A 15176-nucleotide genomic window follows, 5' to 3' on the forward strand; every position below is an offset into this window, starting at 1 on the left:
GGAGCCAGCAGTCCTGGATTGTGAGAGGGATGTCCGACTGCCCATTTAGGCCCGATCCCAGGATCGGGCTTAAACAGGCAGTTGGACATCCCTCGAGGGGTCCCAGATTGGAGAGGGTGCAGGCTGGGCTGAGGGACACCCCCCACCTTCATGCACAAATTTCGGTCACCAGGCCTCTAGTGAGATATAAGAAGCAAAGAGAATGTAGAGGATTGGATAGCTCCTTTATTTCAAAAGTCACTTACCTCTTTGGGGATTTTTTTTGGGGGTAATTCATGTTGGGATAGCCAACTAGTGTTCTATTGAATTTGCCTTGTCCAATTTTGTGAGCTCGGTCCCTGAATAATAAGAATTATTCTAAAGAAAGCTTTATAAAGGAATTCATCTTCTTCTTTACCAAATATAGAAAACTAAGTACCGAGTAAATAAATAGTAAGATTTGGTGATTACTTATTGTTTTTAGGTGATATGTGAGTTTATTACATAGTGAAGTCCTTTGTAAAACACTGTGAGTACTCTAAAGGTATATGTGTCATTCTCTCCATCCACCTGGGATTGGTCAATGGGAACCTCACTGTAGCTCAGATTTCCCTATTTCCTCCAGTAACAGGAAGCATGTTGTCACCATGGCCTGTGGTCAGAAGTTCTAGGAGGAGAAGCTTTGTGGCCTTTCTTTCCCTATTCTGATCTCAATCATCTCCTTGTTCCCCTCCAACCAGAGCTGTGCAAGAGGTGACAGGAGAAAGAGGGATCGTCATTACCCGCTCCACGTTCCCCTCTTCTGGCCGCTGGGGAGGACATTGGCTGGGAGACAACACGGCTGCATGGGACCAGCTGAGGAAGTCTATCATTGGTGTGTGGTGGGGAGAGGAGGTGGGATCCTTGCTAAAGGATTCTCTGAGGAGTGGGTAGGAAGCAGGTCGGGAGTGGTGTGTCTGACACAGCTGTGGTTTTCATTGCAGGCATGATGGAGTTCAGCCTCTTTGGCATATCCTATGTAAGTCCCCTTTGGATCACCCCTAATCCCCGAGAAGGTGATGACATTGTTCAGAAATCATCAACAGGCTTATTTTATTCTTTCTTGTCTCAGACAGGAGCAGATATCTGTGGGTTCTTTGAAGATGCTAAATATGAGATGTGTGCTCGCTGGATGCAACTGGGGGCCTTTTATCCCTTTTCAAGGAACCACAACACCATCGGGAGAAGGGTAGGATGAGGGTATCACTAGGGACACAGGTCCAATTTTGAGTTGGTCATATTCCCCACCGATATCTTTAAACCCGTTAAAGCCTCATGTTTCTTTTCTTTTTCTTTTTTTTTAAAATATATCTTATTGATTTTTTACAGAGAGGAAGGGAGAGGGATAGAGAGTTAGAAACATCGATGAGAGAGAAACATCGATCAGCTGCCTCCTGCACACCTCCCACTGGGGATGTGTCCGCAACCAAGGTACATGCCCTTGACCGGAATCGAACCTGGGACCTTTCAGTCCTCAGGCTGACGCTCTATCCACTGAGCCAAACCGGTTATGGCTCTTTTCTTTTTTGATACACGTATATATTGTGAAATGATTACCACACTTGGGTTAGTTAACACCTTTATCACCTCAGATAATTTCCATTTCTTTTTTTGTAATGAGGACATTTAACATCTACTCTCTTGTTAAATATATAAGACAGTATTTTTAACTGTATTCATCATGCTGTACATTACATCCCCATGAAATGCAGCAGGAGGCAAAAGTTGGTTTACAGTTGTGAGTATGCAAAACACAGAGTTTATTCTTGTATTATGATTTAATAATTATTGTATTATTTTCCATATAAACAACTATAAACCTACTTTTGCCCCACCATGTATTTATTTTATAACTGGAAATTTTTACCCTTTGACTGACATCTCTCTATTTTCTCCAACACCCAGCCTCTGATTACCACCATTCTATTCTGTTTCTATGAGTTCTACTTATTAAGATTCTCTTTTAGATTCCTATATTTTAGATAAGTGTTATCACACAGTAGTCTTTCTGTGTCTGACTTATTTTACCTAGCATTATGTCATAAAGATCCATACATGTTGCTGCAAATGGCAGGATATCCTTCTTTCTTGTGGCTGGATAATATTCCATTGTGTACATATCACATCTTCTTTATCCACTCATCCATCAATGGTCATTTAGGTTATTTTCATATCTTGGCTGTCTTGAATACCACAGCAATGAACATGGGAGTGCAGATATCTCTTCAAGAGATAAATTTCAGATAGTTGGATTATATGGTAGTCTTTTTTTAATTTTCTGAGGAACCTCCATGCTATTTTCCATAGTAGCTGTACCAGTTTAAATTCCCACCAACAGTGCACAAATAGTTTCCTTTTCTCCACATCCTCACCAACACTGGGTTTCTTTTGTCTTTTTGATAATAACTATTCTAACATGTGTGAGGTGATATTTCATTGTGATTTTGATTTGTGTTTTCCTGATGATTAGTGAAGTTGGGCATCCTTTCATGCACCTGTTGGCCATTTGAATGTCTTCTTTGGAAACCAGAAATCAATAACAGAAAAAAACCTAGAAATAGACAAATATGTGCAAATTAAACAACCAATGGGTTAAAAGAGAAATCATAAGATAAATAAAAAATATTTTGAAACAAATGAAAATGGAAAAACACATACTAAAACTTATGAGATGTAACAAAAGCAGTTCTAAGAGGAAGTTTATAGTAATAAACTTTCACATTTAGAAAAAAGAAGGATCTCAAGTAAACAATTTAACTTTATACCTCAAACGAGTAGAAAAAAACAAAGTTAACAGAAGAAAGGAAATAACAAAGATCAGAACAGAAATAAATGAAATAGACACCAGAAAAGTAATAGAAAAGAACAGCAAAACTAAGAGCTGTTTCTTTGAAAAAATAAAATAAAATTGACAAACCATTAGCTGGACTTCCTATGAAAAAAAGAAAGAAGTCTCAAATAAATAAAATTATAAACGAAAAAAAGGACATTACAATAGATACCACAGAAATACCAAGGAATATAAGAGACTACATGCCAATAAGTTGGGCAACCTAGAAAAAATACATAAATTCCTGGAAACAAGCATGGGGCAAAAACTATTAAAATACAACCTATCAATACTGAATCATGAAGAAATAGAGAATCTGAACAGACCAATAATGAGTAAGTAAATTGAGTCAGTAATAAAAAAATCTCCCAACAAAGAAAAGTTAGATGTTTTCCCTGGAGAATTCTATCAAACATTTAAAGAAGAATTAATGCCAATCTTTCTCAAACTCTTTCCCAAAATTGAAGAGGATTTAATACTCCCAAACATATTTTATAGGATCACAATTACCTTGATACTAAAGCCAGATAAGGGCACTACAAGAAAACTACAGACCAAAAGAAGACATATGTAAAACTTTAGACAATTAAAAAAAAAGAAAAGAAAACTACAAACCAATATCCCTTATGAATATAGATCTAGAAATTAGCACACCAATTTTCACAGCACATTGAAAGATTCACACAACATGCTCAAGTGAGGTTTAACCTTTGTGTGTAAAGCTGGTTCCACATATACAAATCAATAAATGTGATATACCACATTAATAGAATGGAAGATAAAAAGCATATGATTATTTCAATAGGTACAGAAAAAAAAAAAAACACCATTTGACAAAATACAGTAGGGACTATTGATAAGAACTTCCAAAAAATTGGGTACAAGAGGAATGTACTTCAACATAATGAAGTAAGAGAAGCCCACAGTTTATGTTATACTCAGTAGTGAAAGTTTAAAAGCTTTTCTATAAGATCATGAACAAGACAAGGGTTCCCACTCTCACTATTCCTATTCAACATCATACTGCAAGTCCTAGCCAGAACAGTCAGATGTGAAAAAGAAACAAAAGGCATTAAAATCAGAAAAGAATAAGTAAATTGTCTCTGTTTACAGCTTATATGATCTTATATAGAGAGCATACGAAAGATTTTACCAAAAAGCTATTAAAATTATCAATAAATTCAGTAAAGTTGCAGAATACACAATCAACATACAGAAATGACTTTTGCATTTCTATACGCTAACAATAAAACACATGAAAAGAAATAAAGAAAACAATCCCATTCACAACAGCATCAAGAAGCAGTAAGCAATACTTAGGAATACATTTAACCAATGAGGTGAAAGATCTATATACTAAAAGCTATAAGTTATTGATTAAAGAAATTTAAGAAGACACAAACAAATGGAAAGATCTCATGTTATGGATCAGAATAATTAATATTCTTAAAATGTCTGTACTACCCCAAACCATCTATAAATTTAGTGCAATCCCTATTGAAATTCCAATGGAATTTTTCACAGATATAGAAAAAAAACTTAAAATACTTGTCAAACCAAAAAGACCCCTAATAGCCAAAGAAACCTGAGAAAGAATAATAAATTTGGAGGCATCATGCTTTCTGATATCAAATTATATTACAAAACTATAGTAATCAAAATAGTATGGTATTGGCTTAAAAATAGAAACACAGATCAATACAACAGAATCTAGAGCCCAGAAATAAAACCTTGCTTTATCTATCTATCTATCTATCTATCTATCTATCTATCTATCTATCTATCATCTATCTATCGAGGTGATATGTAAATTAGGCTGGAACTCTGTAACGGGTCATGACCAGACAGGAGGAGGTTGTGCGCACAGGTGAGACCTGGAATGGAGATGGAGACAGAAGGAGGGGGGCCTGCCGGAGCTGGCACAGCAGCTCAGGCAGCCCTGGAGCAGATACAGGCAGGACGCCCGGGGGACACTGTGAGTCAGGTGCGGATCCTGTCTCCCCCCCCGCCCCCCCCGCAGTGCAGGTCCGGCCTCCCAGGGCACCGGTCCGGCCTGACTCCTGCAATGGCCAGTGCTGCACGAGTCAGGCGCGTGTCCCAGCCCCCCGCGGGGTGCCTCCTTGCACGGCGGGAGGCGGGGCGCCTCCTTGTGTGATTTTAATCGCGTGCTGGGCCTCTAGTCAACTAATATTTTACCAGGGAGCCAAGAATACTCATTAATAAAGGATAGTGTCGTCAATAAGTGGTGTTCAGAAATTGGTTCCCTATCTTGCACCATTCACAAAATTAACTCAGAATGGTTTAATGACTTAGTCATAAAACTTGAAACCATATAACTCCTAAAAGAAAACATGGGGAGATTTTTTCCTTGACATTGGCCTTGGAAATGATTTTTTTGATGGGACTCCAAAAGAACAAGCAACAAAAATAAATAAATGGGACAACATAAAACTTAAAAGCTGCTGCACAGCCAAAGAAACAATTTTAAAAAATGAAAAGGCTACCTATAGAATTGAAGAAAATATTTGCAAATCATATATCTGATAAGGGGTTAATATCCAAAATATATAAGGCACTCACACAACTCAACCAAAAAAAAATCCAAGTAATCTGGTTAAAAATGGACAGGGGAACTGAATAGACATTTTTCCAAAGGAGACATACAAATGGCCGATAGGAACATGAAAAAATCCTTATGGTTCAATGAGCCATCTTCTCCAGTGTTCTTTAGATTATTCTTTTCGTTTGGGCAGCATTGTAGCAAATATATCCCCAAAAAGAATGTCTTATGGGGAAATTTTATCAGCTGTCCTAGTAGAGCTTCAGTGACCTCTTTCAGTCTAATATTCTGTGCGTCTTATCTATGATTTAGTTGTGATTTTCATTTGTAATAAATGTTCAGTGACCTCAAGTCCCCTAGCTTCCCTATGGTGAGCTCTAAAACTCCTCCTTTTGTCCTTTAGAGGCAAGACCCTGTGTCCTGGGATGATGCGTTTGTGAATATCTCCAAAAGTGTCCTGCAGACCAGATACACCCTCTTGCCATATCTTTACACCCTGATGCACCTGGCCCACACAGAGGGCAGTACTGTCGTGCGGCCTCTTCTCCATGAGTGAGTGTTTAGCTGGAATCCCAATGACTAAGGGATAATTTTATTCTATGTGGTATCAGTTGAAGAAAACAGTTCTTCCAAATTAAATTCAAAACATGATTGCCTTTTACCATAAGCTTTCTAAGCACATGAATATGTTATCTACCATGGTGTCACTGATACCCTGGATCTTTAATAAGAGACTATTGAATTTAATTTATTTTTTCAAAATGATATAATACAGAATGATTTCTTTCTAGATTAAGCACATGTAGACCTACCTATCTTTTATAGAAGCTCAGGTCATATGGCATTCCAGGGGGAGATTTGAGGGTGGAAGGCCATTCTTGCATTTAGGATGTGCCATGGTTAAGAAACATAGAGATATCTGTAGGTGAGAGCATGTCTAAGTCTAATCATGTCTGGAGTTTGAAGAACATAACATGCAGAAAGTGAATGTATATCTGATTAAGATAGAAAAAGTAATGTAAGGTAGAGAAGCTGGATTTCTGACTTGGGTCTGAACTTGAGGAGTTTCTTCAAGGCCTTGGCCTGGAGCCCTGTTGGCACCCTGATTATGGTACCTTGGTTTGCCTTTCCAGGTTTGTGTCAGACCGGGTGACCTGGGACATAAATGATCAGTTCCTGCTGGGCCCAGCCTTCCTGGTCAGCCCCGTCCTGGAGCTTGTAAGTATGGAGGCCTCTGATAAGCAGAGGTCCCATTTATGAAGCCTGGTGAATGGGAGGAGGAGAAGAGGCCTGATCTGGTAGGGGTCCTAAGCGGTGGCTTCTTATTCTACCTCTGTCTCTTCCTCTCTCTCTGCGCTCAAGTCCATCACTTAGGGGTTCTGGTCCTTAGCTCCCTCATCTTTAAAATCATCATAACAGATTCTGATTCACAGGACAAATAGAGAAGGAAGAAACTTTATGATATATTTGAAGATATACTAATTTCTTCATTAACTGAAGTAAGGAGTGTGATCAGGTGGGGCAGTACTGTAAAGATTCATTACAGTCCTCTGTCACCATTAAAGCAAAACTTTTCATAAGGATCGTTTGAAACAACGTATATAATCTTACTGTTGAGGGCTAGGCCTTCCCTTCCTTCTACAGGAGGTCTTCAAGTAGCAAAAGCCATTTCCTTACCTTTACTGTTGATGATTAGGCTTCTGATAAAAACATCAGTTAATTGCATCTTCTTCAAAACTTAGTGCACTAATCAGAATCTCTGATATTGGCATGTAAAACTACAAAGTTTTCTTCTGCCCCAGACCCAACTTCTTTACTTTCAAGAGGGTGTATGTGGGTTAAGTCTATAAGTAGATAACAATAATTCTCCAAAATCCTAGCCACAAGTGTGGGGCAGGCAAATCTCTCATTTGAAGTAAGGAGAGAAGGCTTCCCCACAGTCCTGACCTCTAGAGAGATGAAGAGTGTGGGTCAAAGGCCATCACTATTATTTTGACCAAGTTGGTAAGTCTGCCTTAGATAACTGAGCCCACTGCCCATGACTTGTTTGTGTTTGATTTTAGAATGCAAGAAATGTCACTGCATACTTCCCTAGAGCCCGCTGGTATGATTACTATACGGTAAGTTTTTCTGATTGTTTATACAGCCCAGGAAAATGGGAGAGTAGTGTGCACAGTCTTTAGAATCTGACAGAACTCTGCTCACATTGTGGCCCTGTAACTCACCTGATGTTAATCTTGCACAGGTCACCTTTAACCTTGTAGCCTCCGTTTTCTCACCTCCAAGTAGGGGAAAACCACTTCCTTCACAGAACTGAAATAACACATAAAGTATCTCACTTATTCCCTGGACTTACATGTGTTAGTTTTTATCTTTCCATTTACCACTACTATTCACAATGGTGGCAACACTAGTAAACACGGGAAATTATTCTGTAAACTATAGTTTTTGTTTAATTTCCCCCCGCTGGATTGTAAATTCATAAGTACAGGGGCCTTTTCCTCTCTTTTTATTCCACATCTCCTTCTACAGCATAGATGCTCAAAGAGGAGTAGTTAAACGTAATTCCCCCAAGGAAAGAAAGGTCTCAGGCTGTGTGTAGAAGCAATTCAGTTGCATTTGGAAATGCAGGGTGCACACATTCTCTGTCGTAGAATGTTTCTAGGCTCCTCTGAGCCCAGAAACTCATCTGGAAAAAATGGGGTCTTCTGGAGCCACTTCAAGGCAACATTTTTATTATTAAACGTATGGGGTGACATCGGTTAAAAAATTATATGTTTCAAGTGTGCAATTCTATAATTGTATATTGCATTGTGTGCCCACCACCCAAAGTCAAATCTTCTTCCATCACCATATATTTGACCCCCTTTACCTCTTACTCCCCCCTCACTCCCTTCCCTTTCATAATCACCATACTGCTGGGTGAATGAAAATGTATAACAGGTATGTGTGGAAGGATCATGAACAGGCAGCAAGTTTGGAAGAGTGGATGTCTGGTAAATGCACTGTTCAGAGGTGTGTTGTCTCCTTCGTCATCTCTGACCTTCTTCTGGCCCTCAGGGTGTGGACATTAAAGCAAGGGGAGAGTGGAAAGCTTTGCCAGCCCCTCTTGACCACATTAATCTTCATGTCCGTGGGGGCTACATCCTGCCCTGGCAGGAGCCTGCACAGAACACCCACTTAAGGTGAGTGATGGGACCAGTTAGTTCAGATCTTGGTGGAGCCCACTGTAAGCAGTACTCTTGGGCCCAAAAGCAATTGTACTAAACATTTTTGTTAGTTGGCTTGTTTTTTTCAGACTCTCTGCTCTTTGAACAATTATCAACAACTATTTTAGATCCAAGTGGGTGAAATGCTAGGTCTAATTAGTGATAATTGAAATGGAAGAAACTATTGTTGAAAAATTGTGTAAGCCATAATGCAGCTGATGCCTGAGATTCCTCATACACAGATTTAAAAATTCTAGACCTAAGCCTATATAATAAATAATAGCTAACAGCAAATGAATACTTGTTGTATACCTAGAACTGAAATAGTATGGAAATTTCTATTTTTTTCTTAAAAAATAAACAATAAACACTATAGTGTAAGTACTGTTATTATCCTCCTCAGTTTATAGAAAAGCAAAGAGGCTTCATTGAGACCTGGAATGCAGGCATTGATTAATTCAGAGTCACACAGTTAGTAAGTAGTTGAAGATGGACTAAAATCTATGTCTGTCTGATGTCAAGCTAAAATTCTTAGAGCCCTACTAGTTTAAGTCCAAAAATTTAGTTAAAAACTGAATGAACTGAAGACAGAACTCACTATATATGTATTTAGGAAGTTAGGTCATAAAAGAGGAAAGATCACAACATCAGATCCTCCCTCACAGTGGGGGAGGGAAGGAATCCAATGAGTTTGTTTGTAGTGTTTGGTGGAGCTTATAAAACCCTAAAGGAAAACTCCCATTGCTTTATTCATTAATTCATTCATTCCTGGTATGAAGTCATAGAGCAAATGGAGACAAAACTAGAAGTAGGTCACAAGTCTCTTGAAATCTAGCTCTCGGTCTTTATAGCATGAAGGACTTCCTTTATGTTTTTTGAATACTCTTGATTTGAGACTGTGGCTTGGTTTTTAACTAATACCTCTCTACCACTTCACTATAGCCGCCAGAAATTCCTGGGCTTCAAAGTTGCCTTGGACGATAACAGGACTGCTGAAGGTTGGCTCTTCTGGGATGATGGACAAAGCATTGGTGAGTAACGGTTGCCTCAGATTTATGTTTCTACCATTGACTGGGCTCCTGGATATATTATAGGTCTGCTTGTCATTTTTCATGTTATAGCAGTTTTGCATTTTTTATATATAGCTGTTACTTTGAAGTAGTTCATAGTGTGCTGCATGTAAATGAAGCTCAGCTGGGAATCTCTCACCATTATCCACTGTCCTAATCCATTGTGTAAGATAGCTGTATGGGAGCCAAAGTGAAAATTTCTTTGAACCAATTGAAATATACTTCTGTATGGTTTATGTTCAAATGCACATTCCCTAATTGCATGGTTTATTGTCCCAGTAAGAGTAACAATGCCTCTATGAACTGTGTTTTTTTGAGGGGATTTTTCATTAGAAGTTGCAGGAATTGGTAAACTTTCAGGAGGATGGTTCAATTATCATTAGCTATTGCTAGGCCAGTGCTGTCTAATCCAACTTTTTGCAGTGATGGAAATGTTCTATATCTCTGTTGCCCAAGGTGATAGCCATTAGGCATAGGTGGCTACTGAGCACTTGAAATATGACAAGTGTATCTAAGGAATTGAACTTTTAATTTTATTTAATTTTAATTAATTGTAATTTAAAGAGCTACATTTTGTCAGAGGCTACCTTGGACAGCACAATTCTCGAGGCTAGCCAATGCCCTCTGATCGAGTGAGCAGTAAACAAATTAGAAAGAGAAAGAGACGACGGGTACATGGGACAAGTGAGAAAGCCACAGGGTAGGAAGTAGGGTGGGAATACCTGTAACAAGACTCTGATAAGTCCACTTTCACTGGATATGCTGAGCATCATATTTTCCCTGGACTTGTGGCATAAATGAGGATAAAAGGACAAAGAACGCTTTTCTTTGGGTTTCTTTGTTTTCTGGAGATTACAGTTAAGAAATTGCCTGATATCTCTTAAGACAAACTGACCAAGACACCATTCTTGGTGATTGTGATATGTGTCTACATCATGTATGTTCACATATGTGTACTTCTAGCAGAAGGAACCGGGAAGTTCGGAGGTGACCAGGAAAATGTTGGGAGTGGTAGATAACAAGGGAGAGAAGTGGATTAAAGGGAAACCGCATCATGTGAAGTGCTTCTGCCAGACTGCCGTGTCTACACACACCCATTTCAAACATCCTGTGTAAATTGAGGGTGGGGGCAGAGTCTGACTAATCTCCATATATAGGTCTTAAATCACAAAATGGAAATCAGTAAAGAAAAATAAAGACAAGTAGGCAACGAGAATTCTAAGCATGACTCCAGATTGTGTTTACCTTGTTTGTTTGCAGACACCTATGAAAAAGGACTCTATTACTTGGCCCACTTTTCTGCCATTCAGGTGAGTGTGACTGATACTATGAAGGGGCACTAGAGTTCTACTGGCTTAGTAGGATGCTGGAGATCATAAGGGCATAAAGTACCACCTAGAATTCCTTCACTGCCTACCTTGCTAAATTGCATCGTTTCCTTTCTCTAGACTGTAGATAGATTTAATATGCTCCCAGAAGTTTTCTGTGACTAGGCCCATTCATGTTTTGTCAGTAACTTATTCCAGTTTAGTGAGGCAGAGATGGACAAGCTATTTCAATGTTATTTAGCCCTTGTTCCTATATTGTCTTGGAATGTTCTGCACATTTTCTGACTTCTCCACATATAGAAAGTAAGGTTCCTGATAGCTGAGACCCTTTATCTCCTTGGACTTCAGGGCAATTCTGGAGATCCTGCAGGTGCTTTTTAGTCATTGAAAATTTAGATGGTAGTTGGAACAGGTGATAAAGTCCTGAAATCATGGTCTCCACTACAAGGACACAAGGTGGTAACTTTGAAGTTGTCTTACCTCATGACCTGCATTTGTGCCTAAAAAGAGGTGGGGAAAATTTTGAACAAATTTTGCTTTATTTTTTTCTGGTTTCTTTTATCTCTAATTTGACAGAATACAATGACGAGTCATATAATTTTCAACAAATACATCACGGATACAAACCCTTTGAATCTGGGCTACATTGAGATCTGGGGAGTGGGCAGTACCTCCATTTCCAGTGTCAGCATCTCTGTGAATGGCACGGATATAACACCCTCCTTCACCTACATCGCTACATTAGAGGTTTGTGACCAGTGAAAAGTCTGGATGGTATTTCCCAACCCTGAGATGCAATGTGAAATGCCTGCCTCTTTCTTTCTAATGACACCCTCTCCTGCAAAGCTTCTGTTTTAAGTGTGTCAACATGGACAGCATAGAGATGGAGGGGAAATCAGCCTTTATCATTTGGGATTGAGGGTCTGGGTCCTTAACTTGCTTTTTTATTTTATTTTATTTTTTGCTTAATCTCTTCACCTTTTTCAAGGAATTTATTTATTTATTACTTTTAAAATCTTTATTGTTGAAAGTATTACATAGCTCCCCCTTTTCCCCCATTGATCTCTTCTAGTCCATCCCTTCCCTCCACCCCACCAAGGACTTCACCACTCTATTGTCTGCGTCCATGGGCTATGCATATATGCATACAAGTTATTTGGTTGATCTCTTCCCACTCACCCACCTTCCCTCTGAGCGGTCCTTACTTTCTATGCATATCTGCTTGTCTGCAAAACTATGTAAAATCCTGTGTTTTATTCCTCATTTCTGCCTCAGAGATCTACTTGATAGCTTGAACTACCATATTCTATCAGTTGAAAGATACCATTAGTTACAAGTTACCCCATTATTTTCATGTGCCATAAAGACAAAAAAAAAAAAAAAGGGACAAGAATGTGATACTGAAAAATTCTATTTTGAACTTATAGTTTTGTAAAACTCTTTTAGACATAGATTTTTATCATTTAAATATGTTAAGTGATAATAATGGGAAAAGTGTTGGGTAGTGATACATGGGCATTGATTATTCTACCATCAAAGTGACTTAGAAAAGGTAGATTCTAAATTTGAAGAAATATTAGAAATGCCTTAACCAATGTATATCACATAATTTTCCATTTGTTATTTAAATCTCTTAGTATTTTATTTATTATTTAAAAGATAACTACATGGCACTAATGGGTTAAGGCATTTCCCAGATACCATCCCAGGTGCTGGTGCTATAGAATTTCATAAAACTCTTCTACTATTGTCTATGAGATTTTCTCCCAAGCCACTAACATGTTTATACAAGTGTTTATCTTAGCACTTTCTTGATCTTACTGTCAGCCAGGAGTCATATTCCTTCCTAAAATGATCCTTAAGTGGTTTGCAGTTCATCCATTCAGAATACCAGTAATAGCAAAGATGTTCATGTTTGTACAGATAATAACAATAGTCATGAGTTCTGGTTGGCTCAGTGATTCTAAGGCTGTTGATTGCAAGACACATTATGATTTCATGAATGTTAAATATGTGAAAACACTGCCTTGGGGTTAATGAAGTGGTTCTAACATCTCTCCTCATGGCAAATAGGATCTTTCCTTGTGTGCTTACTCCTTGCTTTCTCCTGAACTATTTTTCTTCCATAATCCTCTCTGATTACAAGACCTACAACAAGTTTTCCTTCAGTTTTGTATTTATTTTTGTTTCCTCATATTTGTGGTTTTCTTATCAACCAATTTTCCCAAACGTTACCAAGAGCTCATAAAGGACTTTACCTGTTTTTGTTGCTGACCAACTCATGGACTGCACATATGGTGAAACTTTATGGAAAGTATTTGCCTAGAAAAAAGTTGGAATATTGGACTCCCATTGGCAGTCATCCAGGCACTGTGAGGGATGAGCAGAGGAGGAAATAAAAGGGGTGCTCTGAAGGAAATCAACACTCCAAATGAATAGAAATGAGGACATTTTCTCCAATTTGTCTGTGGGATTGTGTCTCTATTGTGGCTGCATATTGCGTTATTTTGAGGCTTGCTGTCTTGTCACTATCACTGAATGATCTTTGTCTTATAAAGAATTATGAAAGACACTTGTCATCTGAAAATTTGAGATCAGTCTGGAAACTAGGCAATGAATTGTGAAAGTATCAGTGTGTTATGTAGACCATTGGCTCATTTCTGATTTGTTTGCAGGAAGTTTCAATCATCTAATGCCCAATACTTTTCCTTGCTTCCCAACAGGTGTTAAATATTGATGTGACCAGCAGAAACATCAGCCTACATAATTTCACTTCATTGACATGGAAAAGCACTCTGTGAATTTTAAGAGCAAGATTCTACGAATGACTTTGAAACTACTTATACTTCATGCTTATAAAATTATTGTGTGTTGCTAATTGGTTCATGTCCACTATGGATAAAATCTTTTATTAATTTTGTTATATGCTTTGTCTGTGCCTTAACCCTATGGGATAGGCAATAAGGAGGTGTTGAAAATCAATGTGTTATCTTAATGTCTCTATGTGATTAGTATGGTATCTATTGTTCATCATTCAACATTTACTGAAGATGAACTGGATCCATGGTGTGTGAAGTGTGTGTGTGCATGTGTATATGTGTGTAACCAGGAAATAGGTTCCACTCTCTTGCTAAGTAGACAAGAAAAAGCTTGCCAGGACAGTTTCAGGCCCTGGAGCTAACACTCCAAGAAAGTATCCAGAAAGCCAGAACTCATAAAGGATATCTGTTGGTTGGTTACAGGGAAAGGGGAACGTTATGTTGACAGCAGGATAGAAGGGAAAGAAAAGGCAAACACAAGGAAAGGTAAACAGGAAAGATGAGTGGAAACAAATAGTGATAAAAGTGATCATGAAAAATGAGAAGACAATATTAAAATATCAGGAAGATTAGTCTCAATGGGAGGAGAAACGAAGAACCAACTCACTTGAAAGCAAGAAGAAGGGTTAGAGGAAACCCTTAACATATGGGAGTAGGGGTTAGGATGGAATTTAAGCAGGCAAAACTGAAGGAAGGAGTTTGAATGTAAAAAATAACTTCTTTTTGCAGTAGTGTGCTTTAAAATATGTAAATCTTTCTTCTCTATTCTGTGCCTAATGTATATAACTACAATTTACACATGTGCCTGCAACTTCCATGCCAGAGCCAAATAAAACAAGCATATTTACAAGCGATTTTGAATTTTGTGATATTTTGATCATGGTGATGTCAGTTCAAATTAAGGCTATATCTTGTTCAGCAAACCTTTGTAAACTGGTCTTGTTCTCTTTGGCAGCAGAGTCCCTACAGTCCAATCCACCAACAGAATGGTTAGCTTTAGGAGGATCCACCCTTTTCCTTACACCCGTGGCATGTCTTTTTTAAAATTTAGACTGTGGCCCTAACTGGTTTGGTTCAATGGATAGAGCATCGGCCTGCAGAATGAAGGGTCCCAGGTTCAATTCCGGTCAAGGGCATGTATCTTGGTTGCAGGCACATCCCCAGTAGGGAGTGTGTAGGAGGCAGCTGAATCGGTGTTTCTCTCTCATCGATGTTTCTAACTCTCTCTCTCTCCCCCTCTCCCTTCCTCTCTGTAAAAAAAAAAAAATCAATAAAATATATTTAAAAAAAAGGTTTAGGCTGTGGAAGAGGGTACTTGGATTGTTGTTGTTTTAATCATCAT

The 15176-nt window shown here is 38.5% G+C and overlaps 1 protein-coding gene across 1 annotated transcript in view; it reads left to right on the plus strand.

Moving 5' to 3' along the window:
* The window catches only part of MGAM (maltase-glucoamylase), a gene marked incomplete at its 5' end in the record, with an annotated part of 71291 nt that extends 56604 nt beyond the window's left edge, over positions 1-14687 (plus strand). The window contains 11 exons of the mRNA XM_080664648.1: positions 720-853; positions 963-997; positions 1091-1207; positions 5812-5960; positions 6542-6626; positions 7472-7528; positions 8469-8593; positions 9560-9648; positions 10948-10997; positions 11592-11762; positions 13739-14687. Of these exons, the coding sequence (XP_080520774.1) occupies positions 720-853; positions 963-997; positions 1091-1207; positions 5812-5960; positions 6542-6626; positions 7472-7528; positions 8469-8593; positions 9560-9648; positions 10948-10997; positions 11592-11762; positions 13739-13816 (1090 nt within the window). The 3' untranslated portion in view covers positions 13817-14687. The remainder of the gene's footprint in view (positions 1-719; positions 854-962; positions 998-1090; positions 1208-5811; positions 5961-6541; positions 6627-7471; positions 7529-8468; positions 8594-9559; positions 9649-10947; positions 10998-11591; positions 11763-13738) is intronic.
* Between the last annotated feature and the right edge of the window lie 489 nt (positions 14688-15176).

This window comes from Plecotus auritus (genome assembly GCF_963455305.1).
Source record: "Plecotus auritus genome assembly, chromosome: 4".
NCBI lineage: Eukaryota > Metazoa > Chordata > Mammalia > Chiroptera > Vespertilionidae > Plecotus > Plecotus auritus.